The 18138-nt window shown below is 38.6% G+C and overlaps 1 protein-coding gene across 1 annotated transcript in view; it reads left to right on the top strand.

Annotated features, from left to right (window-relative positions):
- Nucleotides 1-18138, top strand: part of GBE1 (1,4-alpha-glucan branching enzyme 1) — a 349168-nt gene that overhangs the window by 326339 nt on the left and 4691 nt on the right. The window contains exon 15 of the mRNA XM_070406022.1: nt 10525-10640. Within this exon, the coding sequence (XP_070262123.1) occupies nt 10525-10640 (116 nt within the window). The remainder of the gene's footprint in view (nt 1-10524; nt 10641-18138) is intronic.

Raw genomic sequence — 18138 nt, 5'->3', positions numbered from 1 at the left:
GCACGAATTCTTGCACCAGTGGGGTGCCTTGGCCTGGCCAAAACTGGCTCTCTGACATCCTTCACCGGGTCCCGGATTGTAAGAGGGCACAGGCCAGGTCGAGAGACCCCACCAGTGCATGATTGGGGCCAGGGAGAGAAGTGGGAGGTTGGCCAGCCAGGGAGGGACCACGGGTGGGCTCCAGGGCATGTCCGGTCCATCTCGCTCAGTCCGAATTGGCCAGAACCCAGCAGCAAGCTAACCTACTGGTCAGAGCATCTGCCCCTTGGTAGTCAGTGCACGTCATAGCGAGCACTTGAGCAGCCTTAGCATATTATTAGCATATTAAGCTTTGATTGGTTGAATGGACGACCGGACACTTAACATATTAGGCTTCTATTATATAAGATGGCATATTACGTAGGGACCTATTTGATCTCCTTTAAAAAATCGCAGTAATAATTCTATCATTCTATTATACTTTTCCTATTGTATTTTCCCAAATTGAGCAAGGTAAACTTTGGTTCAATATTTTATATTCACCAATAAAATGACCAAATGAAACAAAGGAATAAGAAATGGATCTGGAGCTAATGTAGTAAACTTCATAGACATTCAGACTCTACCAGTATATGGAATGTGGAGAATTCTGTCTTTTAATGCCAATCTTTTAAATTTCTTTAGATTAATCATTTAGATGTATATTGTTTTATCTACTTTTCTTATTTTTATTCTCTGCCATATTCATTATGGCCTCTTTATTCTTAGATTTCAACTCTAGCATTAAACAAGAAACTTCATATGAAAACATTTTGCCTGGTTCTCAGCATTAAACAGGTGCCTTCTTGTGGAGAGTAGGGTAATTAGATCTACATTTGAATTACATGTGTGTTCCATCTCAGCCACTGAACTAATTGTGGGTCTTTGGGCACAGAAATTCCCTTCTTCCACTTTTCTTTCCCCAAATTGAGCATCAGTTTCCTTACTATCTGAGTATAGTCAGATGTACATTGAAAATCTCATTGAAGTACCTATGTCTGTCCATTTGCACTATCTGAGTTTATCCAAGTTCCTATCCACTGACTGTTTTTAGATTCCTGACTGATTTCTCTGACTTGGAATTTCCCTTGTCTATTTAATTCTACCCCTGATGTCCAGGTTAATTTTCTTTATTGTCATAACCTTTCTCACAAACCTTTTTTTAATTATTATCGTGCATTTATTAGGGTTTTTTTTTCAATTAAATCTTTATTGTTGAAAGTATTACATATGCCCCTCCCCCCCTCCATTGACCCCTTATAGCTTATCCTGTCCCATGCCCCAGGCCTTCACCACCCTATTGTCTGTGTTCATGGGTTATGCATATATGCAGACAAGTTCTTTGGTTGATCTTTTCCCACCCACCCACCTCCACCTTCCCTCTGAAATTCCACAGTCTTTTCCGTGCTTCTATCTCTGGATCTATTTTGTTCAACAGTTTATTTCATTCATTAGATTCCTCATATGAGTGAGATCATGTGATACTTGTCTTTCTCTGACTGGCTTATTTTGCTTAGCATAGCACTCTCCAGGTCCCTCCATGCGGTCTTATAGGGTAAGAGATCCTTCCATGATGTAAATGTACCACAGCTTTTTTATCCTCTCATCTACTAATGGGCACTTGGGGTGTTTCCACATATTAGCTATTGTAAATTCTGCTTCTATGAACATAGGGGTGCATACATTCTTCCTGATTGGTGTTTCAGTTTTCTTAGAATATATTACGAGAAGTGGGATCACTGGGTCAAATGGCAGTTCCATATTTAATTTTTTGAAAAAACTCCATACGGTTTTCCATAATAGCTGCATCAGTCCACATTCCCACCAGCAGCGTACTAGGGTTCCCTTTTCTCCACATCCTCACCAGCACTTGTCATTTCTTGATTTGTTGATGGTAGCCATTCTTTTTTTTTTTTTCTTTTATCTTTTTTTTATTATTATTTGTTTTTTTTGTTTTTTGTGTTTTTTGTGTTTTTTTTTTGCTTAAAGCATTACAAAGGGTATTACATATGTGTCCTTTTTTTTTCCCCGCCCTTGACAATACCCCGGCTTCCCCTACCCCCCAGTGTCTTATGTCCATTGGTTATGCTCATATGCATGCATACAAGTCCTTCAGTTGACATTCTGACAGGTGTTAGGTGATACCTAATTGTTGTTTTAATTTGCATCTCTCTGATGATTAATTACTTTGAGCGATTTTTCTTATGTTTCTTGGCCTTCTGTATGTCTACTTTGGAAAAGTTTCTTTTTAGGTCCTTGGCCCATTTTAAAATTAGATTGTCTTCCTTTCGTTAAATTATATCAGTTCCCTGTATATTTTGTAAATTAACCCCATATTGTATGTATCATTGGCAACTATATTCTCCCATGTAGAAGGCTCTCTTTTCTTTTTGTTGATGGTTTCTTTTGCTGTGCAGAAGCTTTTTATTTTGATGTAGACCCATTTGTTTATTTTCTCCTTAGTTTCCCTTGCCCTAGGAGATGTCTGAGATTTTGCTGCCTTTGGTTTCTTCTAGGATTTTTATGGTTTTACAACTTATATTTAAGTTTTTTCTCCATTTTTGAGTTTATTCTTATGTATGGTGTAAGTTAGTGGTCTAGTTTCATTTTTTTGCATGTATCTGTTCAATTTTCCCAACATCATTTATTGAAGAGGCTTAATTTACTCCATTGTTTGTTCTTGCCTCCTGTGTCAAATATTAATTGAGCAAAATGGTTTGGGTTGATTTCTGGAGTCTCTTTTCTGTTCCATTGATCTACATGCCTGTTATTATGCTAGCACCAGGCTGTTTTGAGTACAGTGGCTTTGTAACTTATTATCTGGTAATATAATCCCTCCAATTAGTTCTTCTTTCTCAAGATAGCTGCAGTTATTCAGGGTGTTTTTTTGGTTCCATATAAATTTTTGGAGTATTTGTTCTAGATCTATGAAATATGCTGTTGATATTTTAATAGGGATAGCATTGAATCTGTGGATTTCTTTGGCTAGTATGGACATTTTAATGATGTTGATTCTACCAATCCATGAACATGGTATATTATTCCACTTGTTAATATCTTCCTCTATCTCTTTGTTCAATATTCTGTAGTTTTCCAAGTAATAGTCTTTTATCTCCTCAGTTAAGTTTATTTCTAAGTATATTAATTTTTTTATTGCAGTGGTAAATGGGATTGTTTGTTTAGTTTCTCTTTCTGAGAATTAATTATTGGTGTATAAAAATGCCATTGATTTCTGGGTGTTAACTTTGTATCCTGCTACATTGCCAAATTCCTTTATTAAATCTAGTAGGATTTTGGTGGAGTCTTGTGGGTTTTCTATGTACAGTATCCTGTCATCTGTGAATAATGAGAGTTTTTACATCCTCCTTTCCAATTTGGATGCCTTTATTTTCTTCTTCTTCTTGTCTGATTGATGTGGCTATGACTTCTGATACTATCTATAATAATAAAAATATAATATGCAAATTATACCGGGAGACCTTCTGGACTAAGCTGAGGTACCATGGGGGCCGAGGCAGAGGCAGCCGCCACAGCGGCAGGGGCCAAGGCAGAGTCAGCCGCCACGATTGCGGGGGCCCGAGCCCCATGCACAAATTTCGTGCACCGGGCCTCTAGTTTTAATATATTGCTGGATCTGATTTGCCAAAATTTTGATGATTTTAGCATCTGTGTTCATCAGGCATATTGGCCTATAATTCTCTTTCTGTGTTGTGTCTTTATCTGGATTTGGAATTAGAATAATGCTGACCTCATAAAAACAGCTTGAAAGTGTTCCTTCCTCTTGGATTTTTTGAAATAGTTGGAGGAGGAGAGGCGTTAGTTGTTCTTTGAAGATTTGGAAATACTGCCCTGTGAAGCCATTTGGACCAAGGTTTTTGTTTTCTGGGTTTTTATTATTATTATTATTATTATTATTATTACTTCTCTATTTCTTCAATTGTTATTGGCCTATTCAGGTATTCTAATTCAGTTTTGGAAGAGTATATTTTTTAGGGATTTGTCCATTTCAGCTATGTTATCCAGTTTCTTGGCATATAGTTGTTCATAGTATTTTCTTAAAATTCTTTGTATTTCTGAGATGTCAGTTGTTACTTCACCACCTTTGTTTCTGATTTTATTTATTTGGGTCCTCTCTCTTTGTTTCTTGATGAGTCTGACTAAAGGTTCATCAATCTTATTTATCTTTTCAAAGAACCAGCTCTCCTTTCATTGATGTTTTATATTGTTTTTTAGCCTATCTAATTTCTGCTCTAATATTTATTATTTCCTTCCTTCTACTTACTCTGGGCTTTTCTTGTTGTTCTCTTTCTAATTCTTTACGTTGTAGGGTTAAATAGTTTGTTATTAATGTTTCTCTCTCTCTCTCTCTCTCTCTCTCTCTTTTTAAGTAGACCTGTAGTACTATGATTTTCCCTCTCAGAATAAGAGTTTGTCTTGCTCCCATCCTCTCCCTTCCCCGGGGGCCACCTGCCTGCTGTGGTGGTGGTGCGGTGGCGAGGGAAGGAGGAGGTGGGGAGGCCAGGAACCACGTGGTAGCAGGTCACCAATGGCAGCATCAGCATCTCTTCCTTCTGCACCTGGCCTGGCGACCATTGCTTTCACTGTGCCCCATAGATTTGGTATTGTTGTGTGTTCACTTTCATTTGTTTCCAGGAAGTTTTTGATTTCATGCTTGACCTCATTTGTAACCCTTTCATTGTTTAATAACATGCTGTTTTGCCTCTATGAGTTTGAATATTTTTGAGTGTTTTTACTGTAGTTGGTTTCTAATTTCATTCCATTGTGATCCGAGAAGATGCTTGATATAATTTCAATCTTATTGAACTTGTAGAGACTTATTTTGTGTCCTTTCAAGTGGTCTATCTTGGAGAATGACCCATGTGCACTTGAGAATAATGTATATTCTGCAGCTTTTAGGTGAAATGTTCTATAAACGTCAATTAAATCCATCTGATCCAGTGTGTCATTTAGAGTCTGTTTCCTTATTAATATTTTGCCTGGGAGATCTTTCCAGTAAAGTCAGAGGTGTATTAAAGTCCTCTACTATGTCTGTATTGCTGTCAATCTCACCTTTAAAGTCCTCTAGAAGGTTTTTTTTTTAAATATATATTTAGGTTTCTCCTATGTTAGGTGCATATATGTTTACTGGGGTTATATCCTCTTATTGGATCAAACCCCTTAGTATTATGTAATGACCTTTATTAACTCTTGTGATGTCCTTCATTTTAAAGTCTATTTTTTCAGATATGAGTATTGTGACCCCAGATTTTTTTTTCATTTCCATTTGCATGAAAATTTTTTCCAATCCCTTCACTCTCATCCTGTGTGAGTCTTTTGTTCTGAGGTGGATCTCTTGTAGACAGCATATAATCGGTTCATGTTTTTGTATCTATTTAGCTACCCTATGCCTTTTGATTGGAGCATTTAACTCATCTACATTTAAGATTATTATTGACTAGAGGTCCGGTGCATGAATTTGTGCACGGGGGGATGGGGGAGGACTGCAGGAGGTTGGCTGGCTAGGGAGGGACCATGGCGGGAGGTTAGCCGGCCAGGGGAGAGGGACCACGGGAGGCAATGGTCGCTGGGCCAGGTGCAAAAGGAACAGATGCCGATGCCGCCATTGGTGACCCGCTACCACATGGTTCCCCAACTCCCCCCCTCCTTCCCTCACCACCGTGCCACCACCGCGGCAGGCAGGTGGCCCCCGGGGAAGGGAGAGGATGGAAGCAAGACAAACCCTTGTGTCAAGAGCTGGCTTTCAATAGATCACAGCAAGGGAGCTGCTCTGCTACGTACAAAACCCCGACCCAGAAGCAGGTCTTTACGAATGGTTTAGCACAAGGGGCTGATGTGGGCAGGCCAGCCAGGGGTAGGGGCTGTGGGATGTTGGCTGTGGGAGCACAGTGACCACCAGGGGGAAGCTCCTGCATTGAGCATCTTCCCCCTGGTGGTCAGTGCACATCATAGCTACTGGTCGACTGGTCATTCCAGTTGTTCGGTTGTAATGGTCGCTTAGGCTTATATATAAAGATAGGTACTTATTTTTTTAATATATTTTATTGATTTTTTACAGAGAGAAAGAGAGAGGGATAGAGAGTTAGAAACATCGATGAGAGAGAAACATCAATCAGCTGCCTCCTGCACACCTCCTACTGGGGATGTGCCCACAACCAAGGTACATGCCCTTGGCCGAAATCGAACCTGGGACCTTTCAGTCTGCAGGCTGACGCTCTATCCACTGAGCAAAACTGGTTAGGGCAAGATATGTACTTATTTATTGCCATTTTAATTCTGTATGCCTAGGTTTCTCTCTCTATTTCTTTTTCTCATCACAACAGTCCCTTTAGCATTTCCTGCAGTGCTGGTTTGGTGGAAATAAACCCCTTTAACCTTTTTGTGTGTCTGGGAAACTCTTTATTTCACCATGAATGATAGCTTTGATGGATATAGTAATCTTGGTTTCAGATCCTTGTTTTTCATTACCTTGAATACTTCATGTCATTTCCTTCTGGCATATAGAGTTTTTGATGAGAAATCAGGTGTCAGCCTTATGGGAGCTCCTTTGTAGGTAACAGTTTCCTTTTATCTTGCTGCCTTTAAGATTCTCTCTTTGTCTTTCATTTTTGGCATTTTAAATATGTGTCTGGGTGTGGGCCTGTTCAGATTCTTCTTGCTTGGGACACTCTGTATATCCTGAACTTGTGTGATTTTTTTCCTTCACCAGGTTAGGGAAGTTTTCTGACATTATTTCTTCAAACATGTTCTCTATCCCTTGCTTACTTTCTTATCCTTCTGGCACACCTATTATGAAAATATTGTTACATTTCATGTGTCCCACTGCTCCCTTAAGCTGCCTTCCTGTTTTATTTATTGTTTTTTTTTTCTTTTTGATTCTCTAATTTAGTGATTTTTTCTACCCTGTCTTCTAATTCACTGATCAGATCCTTGGCTGTCCCTAGTCTGATGTGTATTCCCTCCAATGTGTTCTTTATTAGTGCTATGTCATTCTTCATAGTTACTATATCTTTTCTCACTTTGTTGAGCATCTTTGCCATCATTATACTGAACTCTATGTCTGATAAATTTCTTATCTCCATTTCATTTAGCTCTTCTTCTGGAGAATTCTCTTGTTCTTTCATTTGGGGCCTTTTTTTTTTTTTTTTTGTCTCCCTATTTTGGCTACGTGTTTGGGTTTGTGTCTGTGTATTAGGTAGATCTGCTATGTCTCCCAATCTCTAGCACAGGACAATATTAAACACTGTTTGTGACTGACCCTGAGTACCCTGTTTGGAGCTGTCAGCAATCTACAGCTTCTGGCTCCCTCTGCTGGGGCTGGGTATCTTTGGAAAGGACCAAGATGTGCACCAGGATTTGATTTTCCTAGCTAGGTATTAAATCAGGCAAAGACTCAAGGCCTTCAGAGACCTGCCTCTGTCTACAGTCCCATTTCCACTCAGACTTGATTAGCCTCAGGCTATTGACCACAGGGGATAGTGAAGTACTGCCTGAATGAGAGAATAGGGAAAAAAATATCCAGTTCCTCAAATAACCTATTTAAAAATTTTTGTTTTAAGCAATGTTCTGGAAAGATGGCATTTTCCTGATACCTGAATGATATGTGGTAGTAATTTATAATGATTAAGCTCTTTCATAATCATTACTTTGAATAAGTGTTTTAAATCATTGGACTTTCTGGAATTAAGGGTTGCATTTTCTAAAGGAAGTTATTGTGTTCCCTAGGTAATACCATACACAGAGGTCTGGGTAATTCCAAAAATGGCTACAGCAACATTTTTCTTCAAATTATAGATCAGAGAAATAGGTCTAAACTGATGTTTTGAAACTTTCATTATGGGTTTTGAAAGCTTTTCCTTTATGGCTACAAATTACATATATTAAGTCAGTAGATTCTAACCATTTTTAGTATGATGATCCCTTTCAATGTCAAAAAGCAATGGATCCTTCTATAACAGTTTTCTAAAAGAACAATTTCTCCTTGATTGAGAGATTATATAGGCAAAAACAGTATAAATTCTGTCTTTTTAATGAATCTATATCTTATTAATCAAAAAATGTACATTATTTGAAATATAGTATCAAATGTGTATAATAACATAACTTAGTCTTCAGACAATGCCTAATGCTCCTGTAGATTTCCACTCCCTTGTAATAACATAATCCCTCATTTGGTGAGGCCCTTATAATAACCCAACAAACAGTGACGATCATCCCGCAGATTGGGATCCGCTGCTTTTAATGTTAAACTTGCTTTCTTCTGATATTGCTACCAATAATCAATGTTGTTAACCAGCAATGGTTATGTTTTTGCTTTTTTTAAAAATATATTTTATTGATTTTTTACAGAGAAGAAGGGAGAGGGATAGAGAGCTAGAAATATTAATGAGAAAGAAACATCGATCAGCTGCCTCCTGCACACTCCCTACTGGGGATGTGCCCACAACCAAGGTACATGCCCTTGACTGGAATCGAACCTGGGACCTTTCAGTCCGCAGGCCGACGTTCTATCCACTGAGCCTAACCGGTTATGGCTTTTTTTGCTTTTTGAAGATTTGTATAAGTATTTCATTAACTAGGATGAAGAACAAAAGCTAAACTTGTTTTAGTAGTTCCTTTTCATTCCACAATGCTTCATTTATTTACTGTATCTCCAATTACTTATTTTCACTACTCATATTTTACCACTAAATAAATTGGTGTGTTCAATTTATTTCTAGCTATGTTTAGTGACTTTAGAATGTGCCTGTGCCTAGTAGTCATCTTTTGAATCTCAATCTCTCTCTATTTCTGTGTGTATGTGTGTGTTTCTTCTTTAAACACACTAATGTGTTGATTATCCATTTGAATTTGAATCAGAGCAGGCTGACCTGGATTGACTGAAATGGAGCCACCAGTCCCAGCAAAGTTCCTATAAGCAAGTCCATCTGAATCTCCTACCTAAACAGGGTTCCCTAGGCATGACAGTGATGTTCATTGTTTGCTACCTACATGTACTCTTAAAGTGATAATTTTGCTATAATAAAAATATCCAAACGTTTCTGAAATTACAGATTTATATACCAGAAAAAAACATATAAAATACTTAAACCTATTTATATCCCTCCTTAGGCTAAAGAAATTTAAGATTTCTCAGTATGAGTGGACCTGGAGATTATTAGTATTATGCTGAGTGAAATAAGCCAGTCAGAGAAAGACAAGAACCGTATGATTTCACTTATATGTGGAATATAGTGAACAAAGTAAACCAAGAAGTAAAATAAAAATAAGCTCATAGATACAGAGAACAGTCTGACAGCTGTCTGAGGGGAGAGAAAGGTGAAGAGATTAAGCAAAACATAACAAACAAACAAACAAACAAACTCATAGACACAGATAACAGGTGGGAGGAAGTAGGAAAGGGTATGGGGGGGGATAAATGGTGATGGAAGGAGACTTGATTTTGAGTATTGAACACATAATACAATATACAGATGATATATTACAGAATTGTACATCTGAAACATATAATTTTATTAACCAATGTCACCCCAATAAATTCAATTTTAAAAAATAAATTTAAGTACCTATTACATTTTCTTGTGGAATTTTGTATCAAAGTGTCAAGTCTAGATATTCTGAGCATAATAAATTTGAACATAACCATAGTTTGTTTTGTTGTAAATAGGGTAATTCTAACATGCCTAATAAACTCAATGAAGAACCAAATGTTAAATTCTAGCAAGATCATGTGATTGCATCATGAATCCTCCTGTGGCGTGATAGAGAGTATCTTTACATGATCTTTTGTGTTATTAGCAATGTGCTGCCTGTGACCACCAGGAGGAGTTAGCTCACTTGGTTGAACTCTTCAGACCACACATGGACACTTGGTTCACTTCTGTGTTCCTCACCTTAACCAGGGTCTGGAAAACTGGAATTAATTTAGAGGTGGGAAGAACTAAAAAGCCTTACCAAATGAGGGCTGATCAAAGGTTCTGAGATTATATTTAATATGTAGTTACATATATATATATATATATATATATATATATATATATATATATATAAACACGTGGAGATAACATAACTATTATTAAATATTTGAATGGTTACTATATTTTGAACTTATTCCTTATGGATTTTCTGGGTAGAAGTAATACCAAGCAGTAAAATTGCTGTTCTTAGTGGAGAATTTCTAACAAATGGAATGGATTGCATTAAGAGAGATATAGATTCCCCATGAATAGTACATTCAGGCCCAGGCTAGATGAGCAGGAGATGAACTGTGGTAAGAGGATTACAAGGATCCCATCAGGGTGTGGACTAGGTATCTATAAAGCCCTTTCAAACAGGAGAATCTCCAAAATCTAATAGGAATGCGTATTTAGCACAAATTAAGATTTCACAGAGTTCAGAGCACACATTTTTAAATTGCTGTTTGATAACATATTTTACCATGTCTCATTCTACTCCTGAAACCGGTCTGATTCCTTAAGAACCATACATTCAAAATTGTGCTCGATTCAGATGAGGCAGAATACGGAGGACACCAGAGATTGGACCACAGTACAGATTTCTTTTCTGAAGCTTTCCAACATAATGGGCTTCCCCATTCTCTCTTGGTAAGTAAGGTTTTTAAGATATTTTCATTGCATTCAAATTTAATCCTTTATTTTAAAAGTGATGTTTATGTCCAAAGAGATAAATTTTCAACAAGTAACCAACATGCAAAAATTTGGTGCTGGGGTGAGTGGGAAAGGATAACTGTGCTCAAAAACCAAATGCAATGTGTGGTCCTCGACTGGATTGGGTTTTGGAAAACATGGGAAGGGACATTTGGTGGACAATTGGGAAAGCTTGAATTTGATAGGATTGAAAATTATTTCTCAAAAAATAAGAGAAAAGCATTTTAAAATGTTTTCTTTTTTTAAAATGTATTTTATTGATTTTTTACAGAGAGGAAGGGAGAGGGATAGAGAGTTAGAAACATCCATGAGAGAGAAACATCGATCAGCTGCCTCCTGCACACTCCCCACTGGGTATGTGCCCACAACCAAGGCACATGCCCTTGACCGGAATCAAACCTAGGACACTTGAGTTCGCAGGCTCACGATCTCTCCACTGAGCCAAACCGGTTAGGGCGAAAAATGTTTTCTATTATGAACATTTCTATTTTTAATGCCACAGTTTACTTTCTGTCTGTTCTTGCTTTCTCTATAATATTAACCAGATTTCTACATTATTGACTGTCTAATGACGTTTAATTTAAAACAGCTTAAAAGAATCAAAGAAAAATATATATTTTTTTAATTTCATGCAGTCAGTCAGAGACTGAATTCATTCCATTTATAAAATTATCTGGTTTCTTCATATTAAGGAGGAAAGCATTCAATTATGTAACTAATTTTCACTTTGTGTTATTAACATAAATAAAAGAATATTGCTTCAAACTACTAGGTTTGAGTTCTTTCTAAAATGTATAATTTAGAAACTTTCCAGATCTGAAAGAATTCTACATTATTGCCAGATAATAAGCTCAACTCCACATGCACCTGGTCTATATTTTTTCTTTTCCTGATGAGTCATATTCCTGCTTCTCTCTCTCACCATCCTCCTCCCCCCTCTTCCATTTCTTTGTCTCAGATCTGCATTGTTTTCACCATAGGAGGTCTTGGATGAAGATTTGTTTTATTTTCACGAGGCCAGGATATATCTAAAATGTATAGATAGCTTTATTATATCTGTTAAATTCTTTCATCTTTCAAAGTTTAAGTCAAGCAGGAGAATCTGTGTGGGACCCTAGCTTCCTCATTTTGCTACTATATTCCCTCCTCTTTTTTAATATACATTTTTATTGATTTCAAAGAGGAAGGGAGAGGGAGAGAGAGATAGAAACATCAATGATGAGAGAATCATCAATTGGCTGCTTCCTGCACACTCCCGCCTGGGGATCGAGCCTGCAACCTGGGCATGTGCCCTGACTGGGAATCCAACTGTGACCTTCTGGGTTCATAGGTCAATGCTCAACCACTGAGCAACACCAACTGGACTAGTTCCACCTCTTAAAGTGGTGCTAGCACCTCACTTTGTAAACCACCACATTATATACAAAATTGATGTTCCAAAGACAGTGGCATAAAATAAATGAAAAGGGCAAAATGAAGTCATTGAGTGAAAGCTCTGAAGAAAGTGCAATGGCCACAGGAGATGTAGGTGTTGCCTTAAGTATATGTGTGTGCATATGGGTGGTGGTGGTGATACTGATATGTCTTTAGATATAAATATAGGTACCTATGCATTTTTCAGGGGGAGGGCTGTAGTTTGTCAGAACGTTCAATTTTGCTATGTAAACCAAGAGTGACAAAAACAGTTTCTGAAATGAGTAAGAAAACTATCTTTAAGCTCTGAAATAACCCAAGAGTTAGAGACCCCTGAGGGGTTGGGGAAGGTAATTCATCTTGTACACAGGAGTCACACAGAAACAGCAACTGTTTGTGAACTTGAACCAGGTAAACTAGACAGAAAGGAGAAAGATTCAGACAGCAACATTTTATGTAATGAAATTCTTTACTGAAAACACCAGAGAATGTCAAGGTGGAGAACCTAGGATCAAGCCCCCAATCTGCCATTTATTGGCTATGAGAACTTGAATATTTTAACCTTCTTGTGCCTCAGTTTCCCTCATCTGTATAATGAGGATTAGTAAGAGTGTCCTCCCTACAGCAAAAGATTCTTAGGAGGCATAAATTCATTAGCACTGCCAAGCTTTTTGGACACTGCAAAATGCTATTGCACATGCATTTTAAAGTTGTTATTATCATGGCTATTCAGTCATTTTTAGGTATTTTAAGTATGTCAAGATAACTAGGTGCCTTGAAGACATGCAATTAAGAAGACCTCAGCTTTGTGGAAATTATTATCTTTAAGTGAGGGCTCACAGCCTTTGGGGGTGGGCACAGACTATCTTGGCATCCTTTCATTTTTGTAAGAGCAGAGATATGCTGTCATAATTAAAACAAGCCAACTAACTACTGGCAGGAACAGCCAGGAGATTCCTTTTCAAGCACTAATTGCATTGATCTTGCAAGTATGAAATGTGCAGTTCTAAATTGGCAGGTGGGATGGAGAATACACATGTCTCAATAACAGGTGGAGAGATACAGCATGGCAAGCACCTGAGAAACAGAATGGAGAGAATTTAGCCACTGCAGGTAATAGGATTGTGATCCATCCCACGGGTCTGAAAGGTGAAGATGAGCTGTGTCTTCCCTGCGGAAGTGGTGCCTTATTCTCAGAGATGGCAGGTGCTTCAGGAAATTACTCATTTAAATGTCTTTAGGCTCCAGAGGAAGTGATCACTAGTTTCAATGTGAGAATACAGGACCACAAATAGACCAGAACATCCAATAAAACAGGTTTCTTCTCGCCAGACTTTTCCTTCGAAGAGCCAGAGCAAAGAACGGCATTAAAAACCAACCCTCTTATAAGAATGCCTCCTTATAATGGAACTGATTCGTGTGTGCTGGGATCAAGTCAAGTTTCTTTCTTTTTTTTTTTAATATATTTTATTGATTTTTTACAGAGAGGAAGGGAGAGAGATAGAGAGTTAGAAACATCGATGAGCAAGAAACATCAATCAGCTGCCTCTTGCACATCACCTACTGGGGTTGTGCCCGCAACCCAGGTACATGCCCTTGACCGGAATCGAACCTGGGACCTTTCAGTCCGCAGGCCGACGCTCTATCCACTGAGCCAAACCGGTTTCGGCTCAAGTCAAGTTTCTTGACCACGACCAGAGTGCTATAGGTTTCATTTCATCACAAGGTCACTTCTGCCTCCCATGTACCTAGAATAAGGGAAAGAGGGACAAAAGTATAACATCCCTTCATGAAGGTTCTTTCCATCATAACTAGTACACAGTATTGGCTAAAGCTCAATTAATAAGCTGAATAATCCAAGGGATCTGCTGAATAAGTATCAAATCTGTTTTCAAAGATAGCAACCAAAGGGCAGGAAGGAATCTTAAAATCGCCAGACCCGCTGCGGCAGCGCGTGGCAGCCAGCTCCCTCTGCGCATGCTCCCTCAGTGGACACAGAGCAGAGGAGTGGTGTGTGCTGCTGCTGAAACGCGTTTGCTAAGTCAGAGAATCTCACAAATGCCAAGAGGCAATAGGGCAGAACTTCTCCATTCTGCTTTACTGGCCATTATGGGAAAGTCCATTTTAGCATAATCATTTCTTTATATTTTGATTCCTGATACAGGAACTGATACATCAGTGCACTGGAGCCAGGGGCCAGGGGTGGGGGTAAGGAGGGGAGGATGCTTTCTTTCTCTTCTCTGGTGCATAAATTCAAATTTCGTGACACAAATGGAAGAACAGATATTATTGAACCTGAAGTGAAAAGAATTAGATCCCTTTACAGTAACTCAAACAGCATCAATGGTGAAAAGTGAATAAAGCAACAGTTTTAGCATTTATTACTTTCCCAGGTAGGCTCCTTATCGTTAAGAAGCAGATCTGTGTACAATAGTCCTCTCTTAATCACAGGCATGCATTCCAAGACCCCAGTGAATGCCTGAAGCCACAGATAGTACCAAACACTCTATGCTATGTTTTCTCCTACACGTACATATTTATGATAAACTAAAACTAAGAGAGTAACAATAATATATACTAGAGGCCTGTTGCAATAGGCCTTCCCTTCCCTTGGCTGCTGGCACTAGTTTGCCTCTGGCACCCGGGACCCAGGCCTTCACTCTGGCCAGGCTCCGGCCAGAGCTGGCCCTGGGGCTGTCAGGCTTTGCTCCTCCGCTTGGAGCCTAAGTATGCAAATTAACCACCATCTTAGTTGGGCTTAATTTGCATACTGTCCTGATTGGAACCTGCAGGCTCCAGGCCAGCCAAGGCAGGTGCCAGCAGGGTCCCCCAATTGCCCCGCTGGTCACCCCACAGAGGGAGGCGACCAGCAGCAGCGGTGGGGGTGGGGTGGCGGCGGGGGCAGCTGGGGGTGGGGCTGACAAGTGGGCAATGCCAGGCCGGCCAAGGCGGGTGCCAGTGGGGCCCCAATTGCCCTGCCAGTCACCACACAGATCAGCCCTGATTATTGGCCAGGCCTAAGGACCCTACCCATGCATGAATTTCATGCATCGGGCCTCTAGTACTGTAATAAAAGTTACGTGAATGTGGACTCTCTCAAAATATCTTCTTGTACTGTACTCATCTTTTTGTTTAAAGGAAGCACTTCACTGCTTCTCACTGGCCTCTCCTAATTGCCAACATCGCTACTCTTGCACTTAGGGGCATTATTAAGTAAAATAAAGGGTACTCGAACACTAGCACTGTGATACTGCCACAGTCATGTGATAACTAAGACAACTAAGTGACTAATGGGCAGAAAGTATATACCGCATACAGACTGCAGATGCTGACAAAGGGATGATTCACATCCGAGGGAGATGGAGAACGATGGTGGGAGATTTCATCGCGCTACTCAGAATGGTGTGTAATTTAAAATTTTTGATTGTTTATTTCTGGAATTTTTCATTTAATACTCTTGGACCACGGTTGACTGCTGGTAATTGAAATTGCAGAAAGCAAAGCCATGGATAAGGGAGACTACTGTATTCCTATTCTAAATTTGAGGGTTCAGAAGTAGACTTTTGGTTTAAATATGGGGGTTGGCATAGATACATCTTTTTTGTTGTCCCTCAGCTGTAAGAATTGAAACTACAACTTAGCAGTTGGGCAATGTCTTTTACTCTGTCCAAAATTATGAAAATGTTTAGTTTTTTCAAACAAAAAAAAAAAACAAACTTCTTAGAGTTTACTCTGTTTAATATTTCTAACCTAGAAAAGATACTATATATTTCTATATAGAAATAGTTATTATAGGACTTTTCTGATAATCCTAGTACAAAATATGAATTAGAATATTTTTCTTAGAGCATATGTTATGAACTAAAGCGTGCTCATGAAAATTAAAATTATTTTTTGTTACTCATATTGTTCAAAATATTTTGAAATATTTTGTATATAACAAATATACATGGATCTAATGAACTTTTCATTGAATGATGTTCTCACCCTTCTATTATGTGCTATTGGTAAATTTAACAATTTCTAAGAAAATTTTTAAATTAGCCTTTAAATTATTTTTTACTTAAAATTATTTTTAAATATTCTGTTTTCAAAAATTCACACCTTTTTATGTAATTAACTAGAGTCCTGGTGCATGAAATTTGTGTACTCAGGGAGGGGGTCCCTCAGCCTGGATTGTGAGAGGTTGGCCAGCCAGAGAGGAACTGCGGGAGGGCTCCAGGGCGTGTCCAGTCCATCTCACTCAGTCCCGATCGGCCGGACACCAGCAGCAAGCTAACCTACCAGTTGGAGCGTCTACCCCCTGGTGGTTAGTGCACGTCATAGCGACTGGTCGACCGGTTGACTGTCTGCCCCCTGGTGGTCAGTGCATGTCATAGCAAGCGGTTGAGCAGCCTTAGCATATCATTAGCATATTACGCTTTGATTGGTTGAGTGGACGACTGGGTGATTTTACACTTAGCATATTAGGCTTTTATTGATAGAATTTTTGCAATTTAATTATGATTCTAGATGAAGATACTACTTTCCCTGGATGCCATAGTACAGTAGATTATTATGTTATCAGTTGTTGTTTTTTAACATATTTTTTATTGATTTCAGAGAGGATGGAAGAGGGAGAGAGAAACATCAACGATGAGAGAAAATCATTGACTGACTGCCTCCTGCACACCGCACACTGAGTATCAAGCCCACAATCCGGGCATATGCCCTGACTGGAATCAAACCATGACCTCCTTGTTCATAGGTCCATGCTCAACCACTGAGCTAAGCCGGCCCGACAATCAGTTATTTTTTTAGCCATATTAATAGTTGGCATAGTGATTAAGTCAGTAAGGTAGTCAAAAATCACTGGGTAGATTAGTATGCACTGTGACTCTAATTAACGAATTGGATTATACTGTGGCATTCTGGTTTCTTGTGAAGAGTGGATTATATATAAATATAGCTGGAAAAAAATGAAATTCATGGCCATTCATAATATGATCCTAGCTACAAAGTGTTTAGGGCTTCATGGCTAATAAATGGGCATAGTAAATTTGTTTATTAGCATATATCTTCTGTTACATGCATACTAGATGGTTTTTATATACATGTCTTAAATATAAATAGTTCATATTTAAATATACTTAAACATTTATGTTAAATATTAAAGTGTGTTCATATTTTTTCTATTGCTGTATGAATCAAAACCATTTTGGAATTAAAATTATAAAATGAAAGCTATAGTGCCAGTACTTAGCACTAAATTATAGAGCCCCCAAATTGTGCATGTCTGTAGTTGTCTCATCATAAGGATTAGCTCTGATTACCTTAAATCCTTTGGTGTAATTGGTAGTCATTTCCTAACCACTAAGAAAGCTGATTTATATACTTGGAACCCTAATAAAGAAACCTCAGCCCTGGCTGGTTTGGCTCAGTGGATAGAGTGTTAGCCTGCGGACTGAGAGGTCCCAGGTTCGATTTCGGTCAAGGGCATGTACCTTGGTTGCGGGCACATCCTCGGGATGGGGTGTGCAGGAGGCAGCTGATCGATGTTTCTCTATCATCGATGTTTCTGACTCTCTGTCCTTCTCCCTCTCTGAAAAAAATCAATAAAATATATTTTTTTAAAAAAGAAACCTCAAAATTTCATATTTAGTCTGAGTTAAGAAAAATCACTCGCTTAGGGGAATTTTTTCCTGTTGCCTATCTTTAATGCTTGCAGTGGTTCTCAACCTTCCTAATGCCGTGACCCTTTAATACAGTTCCTCATGTTGTGATGACCCCCAACCATAAAATTATTTTCGTTGCTACTTCATAACTGTAATTTTGCTACTGTTATGAATCGTAATGTAAATATCTGATAAGCAGGATGTGTTTTCATTGTTCACAACCCACAGGTTGAGAACCACTGCTAGAGCAAAATAAACACATTCTGGTAATTAACCCTACAGTGAAAAAATGCCATAATTACACAATATTTCAGTTAATATTATACAATTATTAACTGAGGTTTTGGAGCAGATAGTTTTAAGAGGTC

Source organism: Myotis yumanensis, unplaced genomic scaffold (genome assembly GCF_028538775.1).
Source record: "Myotis yumanensis isolate MYYU_CA2020_CCGP unplaced genomic scaffold, mMyoYum1.0.hap1 SCAF_2, whole genome shotgun sequence".
Lineage (NCBI taxonomy): Eukaryota > Metazoa > Chordata > Mammalia > Chiroptera > Vespertilionidae > Myotis > Myotis yumanensis.
This window is presented reverse-complemented; position numbering and strand designations above follow the sequence as displayed.